The following is a 23,989-nucleotide window of genomic DNA, read 5'->3' on the forward strand; positions in this document are numbered from 1 at the left end:
TAAGTCAGAGACTTGCATAATCTTCTTTGACACTTCAGCAAATTTATTACAAACATCCTCGGATCATGTCTGGATAGAGAACGGTTTGGGGTTGGAATTTACCAGAACAATCATGGAGCCTGAAATTCCAGTTCAGGAAAATAAGATCCCTCCAAAACCCTTCCCCCACAACTTACAGTCAGGTCCTATAGAACCACCGGAGCCTTCCTCAAATACTCATATAATCTTGTCTCTCTGGGACAGACATTCAAATTTCTCCAACTCCCACCGCTGGTCAGTATCAGGGGCACATGGATCCATATCCTGACAACTCTGGAGCAGGTCTTAGATGCTTCCATCTGTTTATCCTGAGCTCATACTATCAAGAAAGTACCCAGGGAAACGCACGACTTCCTGAATCTAATTACCAAACCCAGTTTTCTGGTTGCTATTTAATCACTTTCATTTATTCTACCATGGCCACCTGACTGCCATCCTTTCCACTCAAAGTGTAACCAGTAGATAGCCTGGCTTGCCATCACCCTAGAGGATTTCAGCAATATCCTCGTCCTTAGGATACTGGTTTGTATTTGTCACTCACTCCCACAGCCACATCCTAGACTTCACTACCTGGCACTGTGTCACTCTAAGATCCACATATGTGAATAGTACCCTGGCCCCAGCTGCCAGATCTTCCCACTTGCTTGCATGACAGAAGGGACAGCATGGCCTTGCTAGAGCCCTAGTGCAGGGATTTCTTCCAGGGAATACTCAAAGCCCGTGCAAACCCCATTTGAGCCAAGGATCACTTTCCCTCTTTAAACTATCTTGAGATATTTCTTTGAAAGCTGACAGCAACGGGGGAGGGAATAGATTCTCTTAACTTCTGTTTTTGTTTATTCATTTTTGGGTGGGAGGGAATCCAGTTGACTTTTCCTTCAGGACTACCTATTTCCTAGGGAAAAAGTGAAAGCTGAGGAACAATTCTCCAAAAACTTTCCCCCAGGAAAAGGTCCTGGTCTTAGTCCAGGTCCCCAGGAGGATGACTCTACCTACCTCAGCAAATAGAAATACAGTGTTTAAAACACACACACACACACACACACACACACACACACACACACACAATAAATACAGCTGACTTTATTCTTCCTCACACCTTCGTTTAGGGCAGAAATAAATCCTTTTTCTAGCCAAACTTCTCCCATTTTAAGTTGTATTGGCTCTGTCAGGCCAGTGCATCTCCACCTAAGCACCTAAGAGGAACAAGCAGTCTAAACTGTAAGGTGTCATCTGGCTACTCTTGGAGATGTCTGTCCCCAGTGCCCAGAACATTTTTGAACACCCAGGGGACACCGGCACCTAGAAGGGACTGGTTGGATTGAGAACATGTGAACTGAGACAAGACAATAGTTTGCATATACAACAATTGCATTGTAAAGAAAGTGTATCTGTTTATATGCATATTCATTTAGAATTAAAGGTTTAATTCAAGCACTGTTGTCCAGATGGTAGAAGACTGAAGAAAGTACTTAATTCTTAGATTATCAGCTGCTTTGATATTTTCAACTTATGTTACTAAATCTGTTTACTTCCTGTATATCTGGCAGGTTTTCAGAGTGTTATTTTGAGATGTTTAAGGAGTTTTACCCAAAACTTACAGCCAAGTGTGAAATTACAGTATTGTTAAAGATGGAAATTAAATGTGTTTCTATTAAATTTGTATAACTTACAAGAAATCAAAAGTTCTCGTTAATAGTATTTGTTTCAGCTTCAGAAGACTAGCCTTGCTGAAATATAAAATGTTTCAGGCATTAGTGGAAAATGAAATACCTCAAGTCTTATTCCCAGATGTTTAATACATTAAATTCTTAAGTGCCAAATAACAAGTATTTGACTTCTTAAACTCTGCTTTTATAGAAAACAAAAAGTACAAATATATTAAATGTATAATACTAGGAACGATGAAATAAAAAATGGCCTTTTATATGCTTCAATATTTTCAATTTTTCTTATTTCTATTTCTCGAAGCTTGTCTATTAATAGTTATGCTTGCTTCTATGAACTAAAAGTACAGGTCCTAAATACTCTGAAATCATTTTTTGGATAGTAAGCAACCACTATGAGTTTGATGGCAATCTTGGTTTGGGCCAATTTCCATAGACAATAAAGTTTCGTTTTTTGTTTTCTCTTACCTCCCTTTGTATCTCCTATTACATCAACATGTGGCTTTCCAAACTCTTTTTTATAACATCACTGAAAAGCTCTTTCAGACTAGCGTAACGATTGACTTGTCCTTACTTATAAGAATATTCACTGCACAAAGGGGACAAGAAGTAGATTGGAGGCAGGCTCCAGTCATACATTAGCCTCCATATGGTACACCACACCAAGCTGTTTCAGCACGTTGGAGAGGTTTTAGGACATCTGTGTTCAAATTTAGTTCACCAACATAGAAGTGATAGAGCTGTGGATATATATTGGATTCAACTGTCTTCACAGTGAAGTAAGAATAATACCTAACTTATAGGATTTTTCTAAGGACTAAATCAGATCCAGGAGTCAATATTAAATGTTAGCTATGATTGAATATTCATAAGTATGTAATTATTGACCGCTTATATGCTGTCCATGTTATTTGTCCATGTTATTCTACAAGGATGTTCTCTTCTTATACTTTAGGATGCATTATATATAAGGGTTAGAATTTGTCATTCGTGAAAATACATTTTCTAATTTTTCACTTGTCTCTAATTTTGCTGATGGTGTTTCAGGTATATAGAAGCTTCAAATACTCAAGTCATCAAATGAAATCTTTCTACTTTTAAAATAAAATAAAATAAAAAAGATTTACTGGTATGTTTGTCTAATACTAAATGATTTGGAGTTTTTTCATGAATTTAATCAATCTGGAATTAATTTTTGTACAATAAGATGTTCCTTTTTATTTTCAAATTGTTAGCCATTATTCCTCATTATCCTTTATCAATCTGTTTCTTCCTCTAATGATATAAAATTACTTTTCTCATATACTACATTGTATATTTTCTTATCATTATAGAATTTCTATTCTACTCACTTTTCTATTTGTCTTTGTAATTGGTTTAATTTTGCCACTTTATTGAGGTAGGCAGAATTCTAAGATGGCCCCCAAAATTCCCAACCTCTTTTACTTTCTCTTTACTTTTCTCTTTTTACTTTCTCCCTGTTATTCAATTAAACACTAATCCATGTACTGCTTTGAAAAGGTTTTTCAGGTGTAATTAAGATCCCCAATCAGTTAACCTTAAGATAGGGATTATTAAGTTGGGCCTGACCTAATCACATGAGCTCTTTAAAAACAGTATGTTTTCTCTGGCTAGTCTGGCTGGCCACAGAGGAGGAAGTTAGACAAATGTGTTTAGATTAGCCTGAAAGAAAGCAAATGTCCATTTTATAAACTGTTCACATAGCAAGGAACAGCAGGCAGGGAATAGGAGCTGAAAGCTGCCCGAGCTCACAGTTAGATAGACAATCCTACAACCACAGGAAGTGAATTCTGCCAACAATAAATGACCTTGGAAGAGGTCCCCAAAACCAGATAAGAGCTCAGCATGGATAACGTATTTTTTTAAAATTTAAGTATAGTTGGTATACAATGTTACAGTCGTTATATTAGTTTCAGGTGTACAATAGTGATTCAACATTTTTATAGTTTGATTTAAGCCTCATAATACCCTATGCAGAAAATCTACTCACACCTTGCCAGACATCTGACCTACAGAACTGTGAGCTATTAAATGAGTATGTTTTAAAACCACTAAGTTTGTGGTAATTTATCACACAGTAATAAAAATTCACAATTATAATACATTTTCATAATCAATACAACAGGGCCCCATCTTGTTTTTTTTCAAACATATTAGCTGTTCTCATTTATCACACTTCCAGAAGCACTTCAATTTGTTTCAAAATTCAAAAAACAAAAAAATCCTATTGACCGTTCATGGTGTCCTTATTTTAAAGTTATGGATTACTTTAGAGGCAAATCTGTGTAGCCTGGAGGCTTTATCTCCTGCCTTTGGGTCACTTACTAAATAGCAGGCTCAGTGGGTCTGCACTGGCTTAATGGAAAGGGAAGGCAGGTACCAGCCACTGACTGAGTTTCAGTGGGCTCCCCCTTTCAAACAAGGCCACTTTCTCAACCCTGAAGCTTATACTCTTACAAAATTGCCCTCCCAGATCACACTGTTCGTTAAGATAAGTAGGCTCTCCTATCTACCAGCCTGCACATTATTTTCTCAATAAAACCTATGTCCTACTGTGTTTCCCTGAAAATAAGACCAGGTTTTATATTAAGTTTTGCTCCAAAAGACACATTAGGGCTTATGTTCAGGGGATGTCATACTGAAAAATCATGTTAGGGCTTATTTTCCGGTTAGGTCTTATTTTCGGGGAAACACGGTATCTACCAGGGAGGCAGTGTCAGTGACCCCTTCGGCACAACCAGTCCTCCTTACACATTGTTCCTGCAACTCAAAATTTTTCTTGGCTCTCCCTTGCACTACTCAACTTCATACATCTGGGGCCCTTTGCATCAAGTCTTCTAATCAAAGATCATGAGTGTGTTGCTATTTAGAGTTGTTTATGTTTCTTAGCAATAATTATTTTTAAATGGATTACTACTTGCTTTTAGACTACTTTTAAGAACCATAGTTCTCAAAGCTATTATGCTAACTTTTCTATTTATAATTCAGCTATGATGGTATAGAGAAAAGTTTTCTGATCTGTATACTTTTTATTTTTAACTGGATACAATTTCAATGTTTACTGAAAATTAAGTTGTAAGTTGAAGAAAGAATAAAGTGTTTGTATTTTTAAATGGGACCATTTATCTAGGGAAGTCCTCAGATCCTGAAAAAATAAATTGAAAATGATGTAATTCAGATCATAGACAACTGACGGAGACCTTTTTTGCCTCCTTCTAAGACATGTGTGCATGCTGTTGAAGTAGTAGATAGCAAAAAGGCACCCGTTATCCTGATTTCTTAACTTCTAAAGGTCAGGTCACTTCATTTTGGGGAGTCTGAGATGCAGGATTATTACCCAAGATACACCTTCTCTTTTGCAATGGAGTTTGAGGCCTCAATACTTTCACAGCTTCTCACAAGGCATCCTGGGGGCTATTGTCCCTTAGCAATTCAAAATCAAACATATCTTCCCGCTCCTAAACCTACAGAAATTAAAATTTCTTGCACTCTCTGGGTCTGTCTTTCCCTTAACATCCTAACACTTATTCCCATTCTGCTTCTACCCTCAAAGTTTCAATTCTTGCCCTAACCTTTATGGTGAGATAAAAATGTGAAGCCCCTAAACCTTGCAATACAATAAAGAGGATTGCCCCTCAGTGCAAACTCAGCGAGAATTTCAAAGTCCAGAATCCACACATTAGATATGGCTTTCTAAGTAGCAAAATGATCTCCCTAATTTGTAGATAAATTTTTCTGGTGTTACCATCACTGTAGGTAAAAAACGCACAGTTCTGTTCTCCTCCAACCTGAACTTCAGCTGTGCTTCTATGAGATGCACAGGAGGCCATGGAGAAGCACGTTCATGTTCCTGCAACCTTATCTCATGAGTGTTCTGTGCATGATTTATTCACTGCATGGAGAGGAGATCAAAGTGAAAGCAATGCTGAATAGTGACCGCGTCATTTTTGCCCATCCCTAACGCAAATCAGATTCTGTGTTTTGATCTATATTAGCCTTATTCTGGGCTCAGATATCTCACCCTGGTATCTTTATCTTCATTTGTATTTTTAACTTTGTCCTCTTTTTCAGCTACTTCTACCCTCCTCTGTACATTGTATAACCTTAACTCTGGACAAAATACTTTTCTGTTTGACACTAATTCTTTGTTGTTTCCTTCATCTTACTTATCAATAACTTACACTTGGCCCAGCTGTATTTTCCCGTGGAATCCTTACAACTCCAGCTCCTTCAAACTTAGTGCAACTAGTGGAGGGGACCTGCTTCCCAGAGCCACCTGTAGTCTTACGCTTCCTCAACCGCCCTTCACTTAAAGTTCATTTCCATTGGCTTAAAAAGAGTTAAGATGTAAATGCATTTTAGAATGCAACTGATCAGGATATAAATGTACAGTACATTTATTACAAACAAGAATAAAATTATTAACTACAATAAAATGTGAAAAGAAGAAAGACTTGTTTTTGCAGCAAACTCTTATTACCTATAAAATACTATGGAATTACCTGGAAATAGTAAGATTTTTAAATCATGCGAAATTTATATACTAAAAGCACAAAGTTAGTCCTTATAATTGTCTTCAATAGAAATTATCTGTAGATTATATAGGTAACCATTTAGAATGAACATATAAATGAACATAATGTTCTCTTCAATTTTCCTAAGAATCTAGTATGGTTTAATGCTTTAAAGAAAAAGGAAAATCCTTTAAAGGGACAACAGACTCCAGGAAAACAAGTTGCAATTCACTTAAAACTAATTTTATTAGCTATTGTTAAAATAGTTAGTAGTAAAAGCATATATTGAGCCTTGTTTCTTTTATAAAACTTTACAACATTAAAGATTTCTAATTATACTTTTAACCCCTTAGATGTCATCCATAGTTAAATGTTGGCTTAAATGTTTGAAATACTCAATAAAAAGAGAAGCTATGTGAAATCTTTCACATATTATCCAAAATAACTGTGGAACATGCATTATAATTTAAAGTGAGATTACTTAAAATATGGATTGTAAGTTCTTCTAATTTTCATTGAAACAGATTTAATCTTGACAGGTGAGCTATTTTTGGTCCATGTGCCCCATTGCATTCCAGTTGCAAGCAATTTTCCAGGGAAGTGATGAATGCCATTCAGATTTGCTAGACCACATTGGTTGAACCACCAGCCAGTGTTGTTATTGAGGTGACTGCAGCTCTTCACTGACTGACCACTCACCAGGCATGCAGGGCGACATCCATCATTATCAACATCTGATGTGCTGAATGGCATTGCATTTTGATTATCGTCTGTTCTGAAGCCCCGGAATGCATCACCTGGGTAAAACAGAATTTTTTTAATGACTAAATTGAAAAACACTTTTTGTAATTTTAATTGACTTTTACCAGCCTATTATGCAAAAGCACTGCATCCAGAAGTAAGACTTAAATTATTTCCTACAGGATACCATAATACAAACTCTCCTCTAGATTGTAATATTCCAAAATCTGATGATGAATCCCTCAACAGAATAGTGTTTTTTAAGTGGACATTTGATATAAAATCACAATCAAAAATGGAAGTTTGTCAGTATAGACATAATCAAATAATATAGACCAAAGATGATGGTGTATAGACCTGTCATTCTTCAGGGAAGAGTAATGTAATGATTGGTAATTTAGGAAATGAAAATAATTTCCACATAATAAATTTTCACACCATTTTGCAACACTTTAGATAGAGAGGTATAAATGAATGTGAAACTTCAACCTTTAAAAAACTTAGTTGGTAACTGCAAAAGTTGTTTGGTTTTATTTATAAGCCAAGTTTATATAAAATGCCTATAATGCCCTCAAGAAAAAATTAGATACACTACTGAGATGTACCTTTTCTTCAAGGCTCTCCACATGATATATGAATTAATTCGACAGAAATTAAAGCAATACAATTTTTAAAGGGTTTCCATTGGACACCATATGTATGATATCCCTCATACTCACAATAATCTTCAAAGATTAAACATCTTGGCTAAAGCAACCCATTTAACTAACTGGCGGGGGCAGGAGTCATGTTTTGTTTTATAAAATTTATATAACTAAGATTCTAATTAGTCCCATTGTACCTAGATTTCACCTATAGGTGAACTTTGCTAATGTGTTTGAACTAAAAGTGAAGCTATGTAAAATCTTTAAAGAATTCAAAGGCCACATTTGTTTTATTATGCTTCCAAATGTTTGGCATCTTTTGAGATATCTTTGAGGAGCGCTTCATTAGCAATGGTGGCTTATCCTATAACTTATACCCAGAGCCTCTGACTTGGTTCTTCATGGGAAACAAAATGTCCACATTGCAAGTATTTGCAGAGAGAATACGGTTTCAATACCCACACAGTACAATACCTTTCAGAAGTTCAGATGAGAGATATACAGTACTTGTGGAGCACTGCCTAAATTATACAATCCCTTCACAGATACACTCCCTGAACAAAGTTCAACTGTCAGAAGGATCATACATCAGGTTGGGTCCTCTCTGGATTATATTTAATAAATTATTGCAAAAATATAATGCCTACGTCTATTATTTAAGAAATATCCAACTAAAACTCACCACCATGCTTTCTGTGAGAGTATAATTGGAGAACATGGCACTTTGTTCTCCTTGAGAACCCAGAAAAATTTATTTAGAGTTTTAGAATCAGGAATATATGTCTTTTTCATGAAACAAATGCATTGCTCGAATGTTCAACTTTCATATTTCAATTTTTTCTCTGAGCTAAAAGTCAAATTTGAGGCCACCTCTACTACACACATGATCACACTTAACCCCTTGTTTTTATCTACGTTTCTATCTTTACATTCTATTGACAACTTCTTTTATTTATTCCGATTATATTATGTGATCAACAATTGAAAGTCACTTAACAACAATATTGGAAAAATGTAGAGTAAGGCATGTCAAAATTTTAGAATTCTGTAATGAAGAAACTTTTTTGCCATTATAAAATTTATTCTCCACTTAGATCCTAATCATATTTTAGAGAAACTCCACATAAACATTTCCTAATATAGTATTTCCATATCTTAATTCTTTATACTTTTAGAGATGAAGTGTTAAAAATTATATATTGTAACTCTTTAAAATTTTCCCCCTGCGTCAATATTTGAAAGATTTCAGACTTTCACCTAATATCACAAGGCTAAACTCCCTCAGATGTCAGAGCTTCCAACCATACCAGACAACTCTTCAGACCCGTTATTTTCCTCCTTCTGTGCCTTGACTCAAGCTGCTCTCTTTGCCAACATTCATTTGCCAAAAGTCTATGCATTAATATAAGGATGCCAACATTGTGGATGCAAATACCTGGGCCCAAATTTACTGAGTGAGATTCTGCAGGACTTTCAAAAGCTTCCCAGGTTGAATCTAATATAAACCCATTGTTGGAAACCAGCTTTCCATGATGATTTTCCATATACAATCAATTGGAATCACTTTTGCCCTCCTTTTAACTTCCAGAGCTCCATCAGTATTCTGTGTTCAGTTTTATTTATCTACCCCATCTATACTGTGATCACTTAAAGATCTAGGAATATATCATTTTTGGATTTCTAACACTAAAAAATAAACAATGAACAAGTACCATGATGAGCAACAAGAGAATTGAATTTAGCGTTTCTTAACTCAAATTTAAAATTTTAGCATCAAAATGTAAATTTAATATCAAGTATTTTGAAGTTCTAACAAGTTAAATTTATTTGGAAATGAGTAGATGCACCAAGGTACTAAGCTAGCTGTTCTATCAACCTGGGTTCTTGCCCTGCTCAGATGTGGTGAGCTGCGAATCTCGGGCAAGTCACATAATCTTTCAGATTTCTTCACCTGTAAAGTGAGAAGAGTGAAGATCAGCTCTAACATTTTATGATTTCTAAATGCCAACATCTCTGAACTTGAAAATATCAATAATACTTTCCCAGCCTAACCCACAAGGACTCTGTCTAAAGAATCAACTGAGATTACCTGTGGCAAATTGTTTCAAAGAGTATAAAGCACTTCAAAATCATGATGCAGTGCCACAATCATAGCACTGTTTCAAAACTCAAAACATGACCAGTTTTCTCATTCCTAATCTTTTCTGTTATCTTTCATGCCATATACCAAGAGAAATGCATTACCTTTATCTTCACCTAATATTGACTCAGTTATATTTAAATCTTCTGGATAATTTTAGGAATAAAAAACTTACCAGCATTTCCTGAATATCGTCCTAAGTGCATTTTAAAAAACCTTGTTTCATCTTCTAGCCAAAAGTTATCATATGATGCATAAGCCAATGTGTCATCTTCAGATTCCAATGCCACGTACAGCATAAAACTGGCATTTTTCTGATTTACTATATAAAAAATCTTTTTGAGTCCTAACCAAAATTCGCCTGTAAAAATAAAATAAGCTTTTTTTAATATATTATAATACAAATGAGAATAACTATTATTGACTGTTTGGTGGTGTTTAATGTTTCATAATTCTGAAATGGCTCACATAAATCATTGGAGGGACTGGATGGCCCTCAGTAAAATTATCAGTTTGCTTAATGTACCAAAAAAAAAAAAAATCTTCCCACTTCTAATTCACTAGACTGGGGATAACTAGACTCTGTTTCATTTTTATTTCCCCCAATTAAATTCAAAAATTCATTTAAAGGTTAATTAAGTAAAAAGTCAAGTTTTACCTTAAAACATATCAACAAAAAGCCAGGTGAAACATTATGACAGGTAAAAAAATGATGGGTATTGGTGAATATGAGGTTTAAACTCCAAATCAGCACCTCCTAAAGACACATTTCCTGATAATACTCAGTTAAAATTACTTTTTCTGTCTTTGAGAAAAATGCGTTGTGAATAAATATTTCTTTGTTATAATGCAGCTTGTGAATTACCTATGAATGGAAACGCAATATAGCAACACTGGATGGAGATTCCCAGGTTTAGGGTCGATATTTCCAAGACTGTAGATCCAATATGAATCATTAAACGCCCCCCCCCCCCCCGGCCCCTAATTCAGGCTGCATACTCCTTGCATGTTCTCGCCAACATCATGGCATAGCCTAAACGTGTATGCTCCCATTCTGACATACAAGATCTGACAATTAAGTTCACAAGCTTGTTGCAACAATGTTGTAAACTTTTTTTGGTATCAGAGGGATTATTCATTATGAATTTGTACCAACTGTACAAACAGTTAACCAAGTTTACTATTTGGAAGTGCTGAAAAGGATGCGTGAAAAAGTTACCAGGAGTGCCCAAACTGCGGCCGCAGGCCAACTGCGGCCCGCAATCCATTTTTAATTGGCCTGCAGCAAATTCCAAAACTATATTTAGTTTACTTAAATAAACCAGGTGAGGCAATACGTACTTCACCTCAAGTAAGTGGCCCGGCTGTTTGTGTATTTTACCACATATGGCCCTTGGTAAAAAACATTGAAAAAAGTTTGGACACCCCTGAGTTAGATGAACTGAACATTTCACCAATTCATGCCTCTTGCCTCACGACAATGCACCACCTTACACTGCACTGTCTGTGAGGGAGTTTTTAGCCAGTAAATAAATAACTGTGTTGAAACACCCTCCATACTCACCTGATCTGGCCCCCAATGAGTTCTTTTTTTACCCAAAGATAAAGGAAATTTTGAAAGGAAGACATTTTGATGACACTCAGGACATCAAGGGTAATACGATGACACCTCTGGTGGCCATTCCAGAAAAAGAGTTCCCAAATTGCTTTGAAGGGTTGTCTAGGCACTAGAGTTGATGCATAGCTTCCCAAGGGGAGTACTTCTGAGGTAACCATTGTGATACTTAGCAATGAGGCATGTAGCACTTTTTCTAGAATGAGTTCACGAACTTAATTGTCCGACCTTATGTATCCCTCTACCTGAAGCATGAAATTACTAAAGGAAGTAACTTCAAAGAGCTGGGGAACAGAGTGACAGCATTGAAACTCTTAAAACTATAGCTAAGATACTAACTGCCTCCGCAGGGCTTACAGGGGTATTTTAGCTACACACTCACTTAGAATTGAAAATTATCCTGAAGAAGTACAGGAAGAAAGAAGTACAGGAAGTAAGACAGATCCCTAGGGGGTCTGTGTAATGTCTTTTATCGTATAACTCTCTATTTAAAAGTCCTTGCCCTCTTTCCCCTCTACCCTACCCCCAAATTTAAGACTTAACAATATATTTAACTTAAACTCAAGTTTTTAAAAAATGTATGCCAGGTACAAAGCAGTGAAGGATAACTGCCTGAAAACCTTTCTGTCAAAAATCTCATCATCTCCCCATAGAAATAAGCATAATGTAAGGAAGATGACAATTCAGAGCCTGAATTCAGGAGGAAGCACTCACTGGACATTTAGAGGTTAATGCTGAGAAAATACAAGTATATTAACTGCACTCCATAGCATGGCAGCTATTTGGCCTTATACATAATATTTTATTACATTTCCTGTCCCTCCTAAAATCATTGGTATTCAGTATTAAATCCTCGGATAACATTATTATGGGATGCTAAAAATTTAAATTATAACAACAGTAACTTCAAATAACAGCATAAAAATGATCTAAATCACCTGCAAACATCCCAACTAATGTAAAATTATACAGTGTTCAGAAATACTGATATTTCTAGTCACCCAGCAAAAGTGATGCTGTTCTGTGGCAATAATGTAAACAGATATTACAATCAATCTGAGGTTTATGTTTTTCAAATTTTGAACATAGTGATTTTAATTGATATTTTTGTTACTTCCAGTTCACATTATTTGAATTTGTACAACCACATACCTAAATTTTTTATTTCACTTGCTTGTGTAGACACAGCACACATCTAAAGAATTTCAAGGTTTAGGACCACCCTGCCCACTCAGTTTTTCATTCTACAAATAGTTGTTGAGCGCCTGCCAGAATTCTGCTGGGTGCATAGTAGATACTAAATAAACACCTAATTTAGAATTTTCAGTCAAATCTATTTTTAGATACATTTCAACAGGTATCTAAAAATAAATATTTCCAACTGAAGATATACTTATTTTAAATAATTTGTCACATTAAGAGAGTGATTTAAGTCATATTTTAGTGTTCGGTTCACTATTTTTACTAAAGGGTTTGATCAAGAGACACAATCTATAGGTGTAATACCAAAAAAAAAGATAAAGGAGAAATAAATAAAATTTGACCTAACAGGTCGCCAAATCCATCCCGATAATCACACCACAACCTTTGGAAATCAATTATCCCATCAATTCTTTTCTGTATCACAGTCCATCCACCTCCTCTGAAATCCATGTCACACATTACCTAAAATAGACCCAGAAAAGATAAAAATAACATACTATTATTTTCATTCTTTGATATAAAACTCATTCTTCACCCTTAAGCTTAAAGAAAGACTTTCACTTAAAAGTTTCAATGTAATTATATGACATTAATATATTCTTATTTTTAATTTCTAAAAATAATTTTATCATGAAACCAAACTTGTACTTAACCTAAGTACAGTCTGTGTATCAGTCATTTTTTTAAATGTACTGGTGTTTGTAGCATTTAAGGTTATTCTGTTACTCCTTAACTCTAAATATTTTTTCAGTTGAATAACAGTACTGATAAGATATGGAAGAGTGATGTATTTCTTTATAAATTAACTTTTCCTTTGAATTAAAAATGCTGATTTAAAAATAAAACAGTGTTAATTTAACTATGGCCATGTGCCTGTCTTTGGTTGTTCTTTTCTCCAAAAGCCTGTGTTTGGACTGGAATTTTCAGATAGAAAGTCATTATCTGTGTCCATGTCAGCAGGCGCTCATAGATGCATGTGGTGGTACCGTGTATTCGGTTGGTGCAAAAGCCATTGCGGTTTTGAAATTATTTTTAATGTTTTAAAACGCAATTACTTTTGCACCAACCTAATAAAATGCCCCTAAGAAGACAACTGTAGGGAATCCATACAAGTGATATAGGGAGGAAACCAGAGTAATCCTCTCCCTTAGAAACTTCCCTTGCACAGAGAAAGGCGGGGGAGAAAGTTAAAGAACCAACACTTGCCCACAAAAGAGGTAATTATGTATCCCACACTTCAAAAATTAGAAGCCTTCCGTTTTCCACATCTCTCCAGGCCCATTTTTGAATCTGTAGGTGAAGTAATTTAAGTAATTTAAAATTACTTCCCAACTAATCCCTAATTTTTTGACACCTTGTGAATAGATGTCAAAAAATAATGTTAGTAACTCTGAGAAACTGGTAGTATCTACTTACAAAAAAAATTATTTTGTTATGCAATAAAAACTATTAATAAGGTGTGATATCAGTACCATAAACTTTCTTAAGCACAAAAAAGTACCCAGAAAATATATATATGTGTGTCCTGTAAATAACACATAATTTCTAGCAGAAATTTCTTCTTTCTAGAAATCCTAGTATAGAACTACTAAGAATAGACATAAGTGATTTCTCATATTCAATTTAAGGATGAATCAGTTTCTCAGTCGGTCTCACACTTTAATGAATGTTTTCTTAAAATTATTAATTTCTTATCCAATCACATAAAATCACTTGTCATCCAAAAAAAATACAACTATATGTAAGAAGAGAAACCAAAGTATTTTTAGTAAGCTCCAAGGCAAAACACACCATTATTTTCTAATACCCATAAGCTAATTAAAGTAAGTGAGTATTTATATTGCACAGTTCTGCCTACTATAAGGATAATATTAAGATCTTGCACCAAATGGATTTACTTTAAAAAGTATAAACCATGAAAACTCAAATAGAAAAGTGAAAGACTCTCTAGTTCTTTTAGATGTTTGTGGTTTGGACAAAGAATTCCAGAAAACCAAAATTTTGAAACTGGAACTTTTACTAATTTGTTTAAAAATTTTCAAGAAAAAAATATTAAAACTAGTAAATTTTAACATTAATTAAGTTGGTTGGATGCTTATGCTATTGATATAATAAGGGAAAACTTTACCTCAAATGGGTAGCTTGATCCTTCTGGATAGATTACATATAAACCACTTGGCGTTTTGGTGACAGAGCCAATGGTGTCTTTAATATCAGTACAATCTAAACCTAAAAAAAGTAAAATTAGTTATTTAGGATATTTTTAAGTGTACATTTAAGGCAACCATTTTAGTGTAGAGAAGTAATAGTGTTGTCTGAAATTATTATAATTTCCATTAATGATATGATGATTTTAACTCTTAGAAATGAAAAATGATCTCAATTTTAGAAATAGGAGAAAATATATGGAAGAACTGGGATTAAAGAATGTACACTGCAGGGGCAGCCAGATGGCTTAGTTGGTTAGAGTGCAAGCTCTGAATAACAGGATTGCCAGTTCGATTCCCTCCACAACTAGATTGAAGACAACAGAGCTGCTGCTGAGCTTCCAGCGGGGTGGCCAAATGGCTCAGTTGGTTAGAGAGCGAAATCTCAACAACAAGGTTGCCGGTTCCCACATGGGATGGTGGGCTGCGCCCCCTGCAACTAAGGATTGAAAACAGCGACTGGACTTGGAGCTGAGCTGCGCCATCCACAACAAGATTGAAGGACAACTACTTGGAGCTGATGGACCCTGGAGAAACACACTGTTCCCCAATATTCCCCAGAAATATATATATATATAATTTAAAAAAAGAACGTATGCTTCAATAAGCATAACATCACTGTTAGCTATTAGTATTCGATACTGTTAATTTCGGATCAACATTTATCTAATATATTTTATAATTATACATCTTCTTGCCCAATAAATAGTGCCCTTTCAGGAATCTATGCTTATCTTGGGGGCATAATGTGTAAAGGTAATCTATATGTACGGAGAGGAGAAAACCCAACGGAGTAAGTAGATTAACTACTATCGACATATCCTTGACTACTCTATTTTCATGTGTTGGGGACCACTATTACCATAGCAAAGGGAGGAGAGGGGAAAAATCATTTTCTTCACGAAGAAGAAATTAATCTGGAAGCTGGAGCCTGCTCTGTTAACAGAACTATAGCAGCCTATAATCACCCTCTCCAAAGCATTCCAGAGAATTGTAAACATAGTGTGTGGATATAGATACTACATTTTATTTTAAGATACTTTACTTTGTATTATCTTTTGTAAATGTCAGAAAATAAATTCAACCCTTACAAGTGTCAATTACCCAGAGAAACAAACATGTGAAACCCTGGGACTCCGGAGCCAGGAGCCTGGGTTAGAGAGCTAGTTCTCCTTCTTACTAGCTGAGAATATTAGCTAAGATGCTTAACCTCTTTTTTTCGTCATGTGGAATATCATAATAATGATCGTGATAATAATGCACCCTTAACTCATCAGCCAATCCACCTGCGCTCCAACTCCAAGTAGTTCCCCAGAAGGGAATGCCCTTCATAGTGTTATTCTGACGATTTACACCATAAGGCATTCTATAAAGCACTTAGCATAGCGTAGCATAGAGTAAGTACTGAGACGATGTCAGTTACAAATGGTAGCTACAAAATTGTTTGCTTTTTCCTTCATTTCCAGGAGACATAGATGTGTTGCCTCTGTTCTGAATTGCTGAGACATTCTATAATAACTTTATGCTTAGAAATATGATAGAAGTTTCACAATGAAAGACTGATCTGGGTTGGAATATCTGCTTTGCCATCACCATTCAAATAAGCATGAACAGATTACTTAGATTATTCTGGGCGGCGTATTCCTCATCTGACGATGACCACCATCACAGCAAACCCTTGTATTGTCTTACTACGCATCAGGTGATATTTTAGGGACCTTTCATGTATTTATGCATATAATCCTCAGAACAACCTTATGAGGTAGGCACTATCGGTTTACAGATAAGAAAACAGTGGATAAGGAAACAGTGGATGAGGGATTTGAAGAAATAAGTCTGACATCAGACTCCATGCTCTTCACTACCATGTTATACTACCTACCTAGGGGTGGTTATGGAAAACAAGTGAGATACATTAAAATAATAAAAAATAACAAAATAACATGTGAAAATGTCTGTCTATGCCTGACACAGAGGAGAGTTACAGTAACTGTTTATTCTCTTCCCTTTGCAAGGAAAAAACAAGAGATGATACACTACTAGGTCCTCAATAATATTCATCTGCTTGGAACTTTTTAATAATATTGATTCATATTTGTAAAATGTGTGGGGCATTTTTCTTAGAAACCCAAACCTCTGGGAATTATTATAGTGTATTTTAGTACCAAAAAGTGTTAAATTCCACTTTATTTCCGCTTTATTTCCTTTTCTTTTCAAATTTTAAGCCCCAATTTGACGTGTTTCAAAGATGTCAAAAGTATTTTTTACAGGTGGGAGGGACTCTGAAAGTTCTTTTCTTCTAACTGAAGATTAATTATTTATAAAATGTAAAGGGGAGCCCAGAATTTAATTACATAAACTATGCTATTTTCAACAGATTCAGGATATCTGTATACAGCCATGGCTTTTAAACAGAAAAGTTTCCCAGTTTAGGAAAGTACACACAGTGTGGGTTGAAGTTTGCTTAATGGCAGCTATTATTCCTCCAGTCTGTTAGATAATAGTGAGCTGTGTTTTTTAAACAAAACTACTAAATGCACCAACCTGTCCAGGAAAATTTTAAGCAATAAAAGACAAGTATGAAAAGGCTGAAATACCAAAGTTCTCACCATGTGACTGAACTGGTCTGTGAGGAAAAGGATCCAGTTGTTTTCTAAAAACTTCAGTAGTCAAAAGAAGAACTCGATTCATGAGCTCATTAACCTAAACACACATGCACATATTTAAGCAAATTTATATTTGAACAAATCTCCTTTATCTGAGCTTTATAACTGGTATCTCTAAGCTTCTTATAAATCCAGCTCTGCAATGTATATAATGTCCATTTTCTACATTGAATCCCTGTTTTAACAAAGCAGGAAAGATATAGCTAAATAGCAATTATTAAGTTCATTACCATTTACCTCCTGCACGTTGCTTTTATCTGCTCATTTCTTCATTTGACGGCTCTTACAGATCTGTTCTCTAGAGTATCTTGCCTGAACCGTTGCTGTAGTTTCTTACCTGGTTTCCCTGCCTCCTGCCTCTGCTCACCCTCAAGCTGCCAATTTAACTATTTCATGCTCCCAACCAGCTGCCAATTTAACTATTTCATTTCCCTGCTCAGACACTATGGTGACTCTTAGCGTGGTATGATTTAGTTCTTATTTCTTTAAGTCAATTTTCCTTAGGCACCCTTAACTCCTCAGCCACTCCACCCCTGCACCAATTCCAAGCAGTTCCCCACAATGAAATGTCCTATGTTCTTACCTAACCTTTGTGACATTTGAAGCATTTGTTCATCTTTCACATCTCAGCTCATGAGCTCTATCATCTGAAAAGGTTTCTCGAATCTCAGATCTTGCATATCTTTTTTTTTTTTTTTGTCATTCTAACAGCATTCACAACATTTGCAACACATTTTTCTGCTCTCCTAGACTGTACAACCCTTAAGTGAAGGTCCATTTTTTTGTTACTGCTTTCTGTTTCTCTGAGGCTTACTGTGGTGCCTCTAACATAGTACGCACTAATTAGATGTCTGGACATAAATGCATTACAAAGTTAAATAATTGGACTTCTAGATAATTATATCAATGCATACATACGATAACCACACAATACTAAAAAAATTCATACCTGATTAGATAAGTAATCCAAGGAAGCTTGTTGCTCATCCATTATAGTTCTTAGTAGTTTTTTGGTACTTCGTGTGTAAGAAATAATAGAATTTTGCAAATTTCCTTGAATCATAATAAAAAGTGTTTGCTAAATATTACATTATTATAGAAACTAATTACAATGAAAAATAACGGCTTTCACATGATTTTGAATAAATATGTAAACAATATGTCTAAAAACTGAGAATTGTATATTCCAGTTAGTATATATGTTTTTTAACTCAGGATTAACCAAAACACAACTGTTTTAACAATTCTTAATAAAACTATGCTTCCTAATAATTTTGATTACCTTCAGATAATTTAATCTGATATAATTGAGAGACAAAATCCTGAATATCAATTCTCACTTTATAAGATGAGAGGTGTAGAAGCAGAAAGTCCAAGACTCATCCATTCTTACTATATAAGAAAGTAAAAGGTAACAATCCCCCTTCATGCAATTTAATTTTTAAAATAAATCTCTTTTAATTTTTTCTATTAATGCTGTATTTTTATATAAACAAATTGCAAACGTATACATATACACACATAATAAATCTTAGTCAAAAGTTTTGGTTGGTTGGTTTCTGATTGAATTTTCACTGTATTTTTGTGAATTTTCACTAGTCTTTTTTAATTTTAAAACAATCTTACTTATAAAACATTTGTAAGAATAGTACAAAAAACTTTTTCCTAAATCATTTTAGAGTATGCTGCCGTGATGTCCCTGGATATTTCAGTGTGTATTTCTTACACCAAAGACATTCTTTACAACACAACCATCAAAACCAGAAAATAAACATTGACTATTATGTATTTCTCAGAACACATACAAGTTTCTCTACTTATACTGATGATGTCCTTTATAACAAAAGGAACTGCACCTTGTTGCATACATCATTCTTTAAAAAAAAATTATTTTCTTTCTATGTTCTTAACTTTCCCTCTAGCAATAGAATCACATGAATAATTCTTGATATTTTGCAGTCTACTTCACTCTGCTTCATCTCTCTTTTTCACTTCAGTCTCTCACTTTCTGTTATATTCTTCCTGATTTTAGACAGCTGTTAGTGGACCTAAATCTGTACTCCCTGGTTTGAGAAGCCTGAGACACTTGTGTGACACATACAATATTAAGCACATTGAAATGAGCTTTTTATACTTTCTGACCTAGGAATTAAAGTCCTGTAAGAGCTGCATCAGGTCATCATCACCTTCTCCATTTCCGATTCCCCTTCTTCATCCCATCCCACTATATACATACAACACACCATGAAAATAACTACATTGTTACCATAGAGTTTTAAACAAAAATTGAGATTTTAAAACTTTTTGCTGTTACGCTTTGTTGCGTAAATTGCTGTGAACTTATACCAATTGCTGCAATTATTCAGTACTGAATTCCCCCCCTCAAAACTAAGGTGAAATTTCCTAGTGTTTCAAATGGAAGCAAAAAAAATAGCCCTAGATGAATTGATACAATACTACTCTCAGTGCCCACTGGCTTGCCCCTTCCTTCTGTGGTCTATTGATGCCACAGAGCTACATAAAACAAGGATTTATTCATTTACCAAATATTTACTAGACATGTACTATGTGCCAAGCACAAAACGTCTGGCCTAGGATGATCAGGATATGTATAGAATGACACAAACAAAAGCAAAGGTATATTTCGTCTATGTCTACCCTAGAAATAATAAATCATATATCTTTATAATTGTTGTTACTTTTAATACTTACTACACATGAAATGCTTTTCTTCTCGTGGAATTTTAGTTTTAACATCACATGATTCCTCACAATCTTCCTTATAAACAGCATTATTACTTTTACTTTCATTGTTTGCATTAGGTATATCTTCTACGATGTTAACTACTGGAGAATCCTTTACATTAAAAAATAGAAATAAGAAAAAGTATATGAAGTATGTTATATGGGCTAATCCACAATAAATAGAAAAGGTATAGGGAAAAGATGACATTTCATGACACAATAAGGATGATCATTAGAAAAGAAAATGTAATGAATTGGTTAGTTCAAACTTCCACAAATAACCTCTATGCGTAGATTCTGGGGTATGAATAAGTATATGTTAATTCAATATTTTTGCTCTTCTTTTTTCTTCTCAAATTCCAAAAGGATTTATAGTCATCCCTTGGTATCCATGGAGTATTGGTTCCAGGACCCCTGTAGTAACAAAATCCACTAATGCTCAAGTCCCTTACATAAAATGGCATAGAATTTGCATATAACTTACGCGCATCTTCCTGTACTTTAAATCATATCTAAATTATTTATAATACCTAATAAAATGTAAATGCTCTGTAAATAGTTGTTATACTATATTGTTTAGGAAATAATGACAAAAAAAATGTCTGTATCTGTTCAGTGTATATGCAATCATTGTAGGCCTAACTACATGGTAAATGTCAGCAACAACGTAACTTTTTTTCAAAATATTTTCAATTCACAGCTTGTTGAATATGTTAGCCTTCTGTACCCCATGGATACAGAGAGCCAACTACATTTAGGGTCTACTTCCTATAACTATGTCTCTATGACCTTGACCTTTAACTTTTGCACATTTCTATGTGTGATGCAGTGCTGAGCCATCCGTCTTCCAGGAATCTTGCAATTTGGAGTTCCTTGAACATGGACTAAGAAGATTCACTGAGATATCTACATTTCTAAGCCAAATAGGTTTTCTGCCACCAATTAATAGGAATCATGTTGGGAGGTGGGGAAGAAGGGTAGGAGGAATGTGTAGGAAAATTGTCTCTTTTGTACAAGCTAAAGTATTTAGAGATTTGAAAAGTAATATCAGGTTTTAAAGGTATCACTGATAATAGGAAAAAGGCATGGAATTTTGCTTTGCAAAATCAACAACAAATGTCATTTTTAAAAGTCTGTCATTCCAAAGATATCTATTCTTGTTGGTATTATTGGTGTCTTCAATGTTAAAATATTCTTTGGTAGAACTTATATAGATTTAGATAACCCTGTTATTATAAGAAAATAATAACAAGCTTTGTCTTCCTTCAACCTGGATATTGAGAGAAATGTAAAGAGCTAACCATATTATAAAAGGTATCTGCCCCCAAAATATATTCACATTTTGTTACATAAATCTATTTTTAACCTTTTGCTCTTTCTCTTCTACTCTTATAATAACTGACATACTAGATGTTTAAAAAAAAAAAAAAAAAACCTAGGTTACAGCTATATTTTTTCAGATCTAAATAAGATTCTTAAATATTTAGTATTTTAGAGAATTAGATTATTAATATTTCTGTAGCTTTCCTAGAATTTATTCTTTCTTCAACCTTGGAACTTTGAAATTTGCTATTCATACAGTGGTCGATACATTTCATTACATTTAAAAATAATAAACCAACATTTAAATATGTAGAATTCAAATCCCCATCTACTCATAGTATTGTTCCTACTATATTACCTACTATTCTGACATTGTTTTGAATAAAATTTTCTAATTTCCTAGGTAATCACTCATAATACTTTATTTGAAATATAAAATTTTATAGAATAGTTTTTAAGTGAATTTTTAAATGACCTACCGAATATTTCATTATCAAAGTTAATCAGACATTTGCTAGCTAATATTTTAACCAAGGCCTGCAATTTTAAAAAAAATATTTTCACAAGATACATGGTAAGACTCAATTCTCAGTTTATGGTTTCCTAAGTTTAAATATAACATAATTTAAGCAAAGTCTCAGCATTTCTAAATAAACACTAATTTTTCCATAAATTATACTGGGTAGTACAATTAATCTTTTCAAACATCTAATATGTATTTTTTAAACCATATAATCATGCTTTCCCAGCTAAAATAATATTGCTGAAGCTCTTACCATAGATTGATGTACACAGTTACCTTGCATAGCTTCTCCACAAATAAAAATAAATATATTTAAGAACAAAAGTGAGGCTTGGGAAAGAGACATCATCTTTTTCTTCGAGAAATAAAAAACTTCTTCAAATATCAGTCAGCTCTCTGTGGAAAGAACTACAGTGCATAGAGTCTTCAGTCAAAACCTTCTGGAAAGTGTACAAAAAAAACAGAAGGCAATACTTACTATTAGTTTCCATGCCCTCGTTTGAAACAACGCCCTTCATATAAAAAACAAGGTAACCTCTAGAAAGCCTGTCATTTGAAGTTATAAAAACCCTTTTTTATCACTACATGCCTGCATTATAAATCCATGCTTTTGGAATATAGGCAATAGATCGATAGATAGATGACAGATAGATAGACAAATGAATTTATAAATTCATCTAGTTTTTATCAGTCAGTTTGCTTGTTTTTTTGCCTTAGGAAATAATGCCTTTGATAAGATATACCTCAATAATTGTGAACTGGTTTGCATAAAAATAATGAGAAAGTAGAAATCAGTGATGAAGTGGGAATAGTATTACCTTGGAACTGTTTCTATTGTGGACACTGAGAAAAAAAAGATACATACCATGTTTCCCCAAAAATAAGCCCTACTCCAAAAATAAGCCCCAGTTAAGACTGTCAGCCAGACGGACACATTTAGTATGTTATGACGATGTTCCAGAAGATGACATGACTGTATTTGAATAAATGTAGATTGTTGTACATGAATAAATAATACATCCCCTGAAAATATGCCTTAATGAGTCTTCTGGAGCAAAAAATAATATAAGACCCAGTCTTATTTTCGGGGAAACATGGTAGTAAGAAGGGTTCCTGGTGGCTAACTGGGCTCGAATTTTAAAAAAACAGAGCCTACCTAGCAGCCAATTCTACACAGGGGCCTGTCATGCAAACTGCACTTCAGGAAGAAGCCTGCACTAAGCTGCCTGCCTCCTGCGCTGAACGCCTGACTGCACTGTTTTCCTGCCATCTGAGCCAGCCCTTCCTAAGGAGTTACTGGAATAGTATTTCAACCAATAGGACTGGGGCTTTCTCATTCAATTGGAACAGTGCAGCTACATATTCCCATTTGCATCTGTTTTTAAAGATTTTTTTTTAATATAGCTAACATACAACATTACATCAGTTTCAGGTGTACATCACAATTATTCAACAGTTATATACATAAACAAGTGATCATCATGATAAAAGTCCAGCAACTTCTGACACCGTACTATGCTAACACAATATTATTGACTATACTCCCTATGCTGTACATTACATCCCCATGACTTATTTCTTTTATACCTGGAAATTTGAACTTCTTATTCTCTTTCACCTTTTCCCGCCTTTTTAATTTTTCAATTACAGTTGACATTCAATATTATTTTGTATTAATTTCAGTTATACAGCATAGTGGTTAGGTATTTATATAATTTCGGAAGTGATCCCCTTGATTAGTCTAATACACACCTGGCACTATACAGTTATTACCGTATTATTGACTACATTCCCTATGCTTTACATCCCTATGACTATTTTGTAACTACCAATTTGTATTCATTAATCCCTTCCCCTTTTTCACCTACATCCAACACCACCCCTCCCATTTGGCAACCATCAAATGTTCTCTGTATCTATGAGTTTGTTTCTAATTTGTTT

At 34.5% G+C, this 23,989-nt stretch overlaps 1 protein-coding gene across 1 annotated transcript; it reads right to left on the reverse strand.

Annotated features, from left to right (window-relative positions):
* Positions 1 to 6,100: 6,100 nt before the first annotated feature.
* Positions 6,101 to 22,488, reverse strand: ANGPTL5 (angiopoietin like 5). Its single transcript, XM_033121533.1, has 8 exons — positions 22,302 to 22,488; positions 20,170 to 20,314; positions 18,407 to 18,510; positions 17,401 to 17,494; positions 14,713 to 14,813; positions 12,926 to 13,046; positions 9,942 to 10,127; positions 6,101 to 7,038 (listed from the first exon to the last, which is right to left on the reverse strand). The coding sequence occupies exons 1-8, from the start codon at positions 22,395 to 22,397 to the stop codon at positions 6,719 to 6,721; spliced, it is 1,167 nt and encodes a 388-aa protein (XP_032977424.1). The 5' UTR covers positions 22,398 to 22,488; the 3' UTR covers positions 6,101 to 6,718.
* Between the last annotated feature and the right edge of the window lie 1,501 nt (positions 22,489 to 23,989).

The sequence above is a fragment of the Rhinolophus ferrumequinum genome, chromosome 11, assembly GCF_004115265.2.
Source record: "Rhinolophus ferrumequinum isolate MPI-CBG mRhiFer1 chromosome 11, mRhiFer1_v1.p, whole genome shotgun sequence".
Taxonomy (NCBI): Eukaryota; Metazoa; Chordata; class Mammalia; order Chiroptera; family Rhinolophidae; genus Rhinolophus; species Rhinolophus ferrumequinum.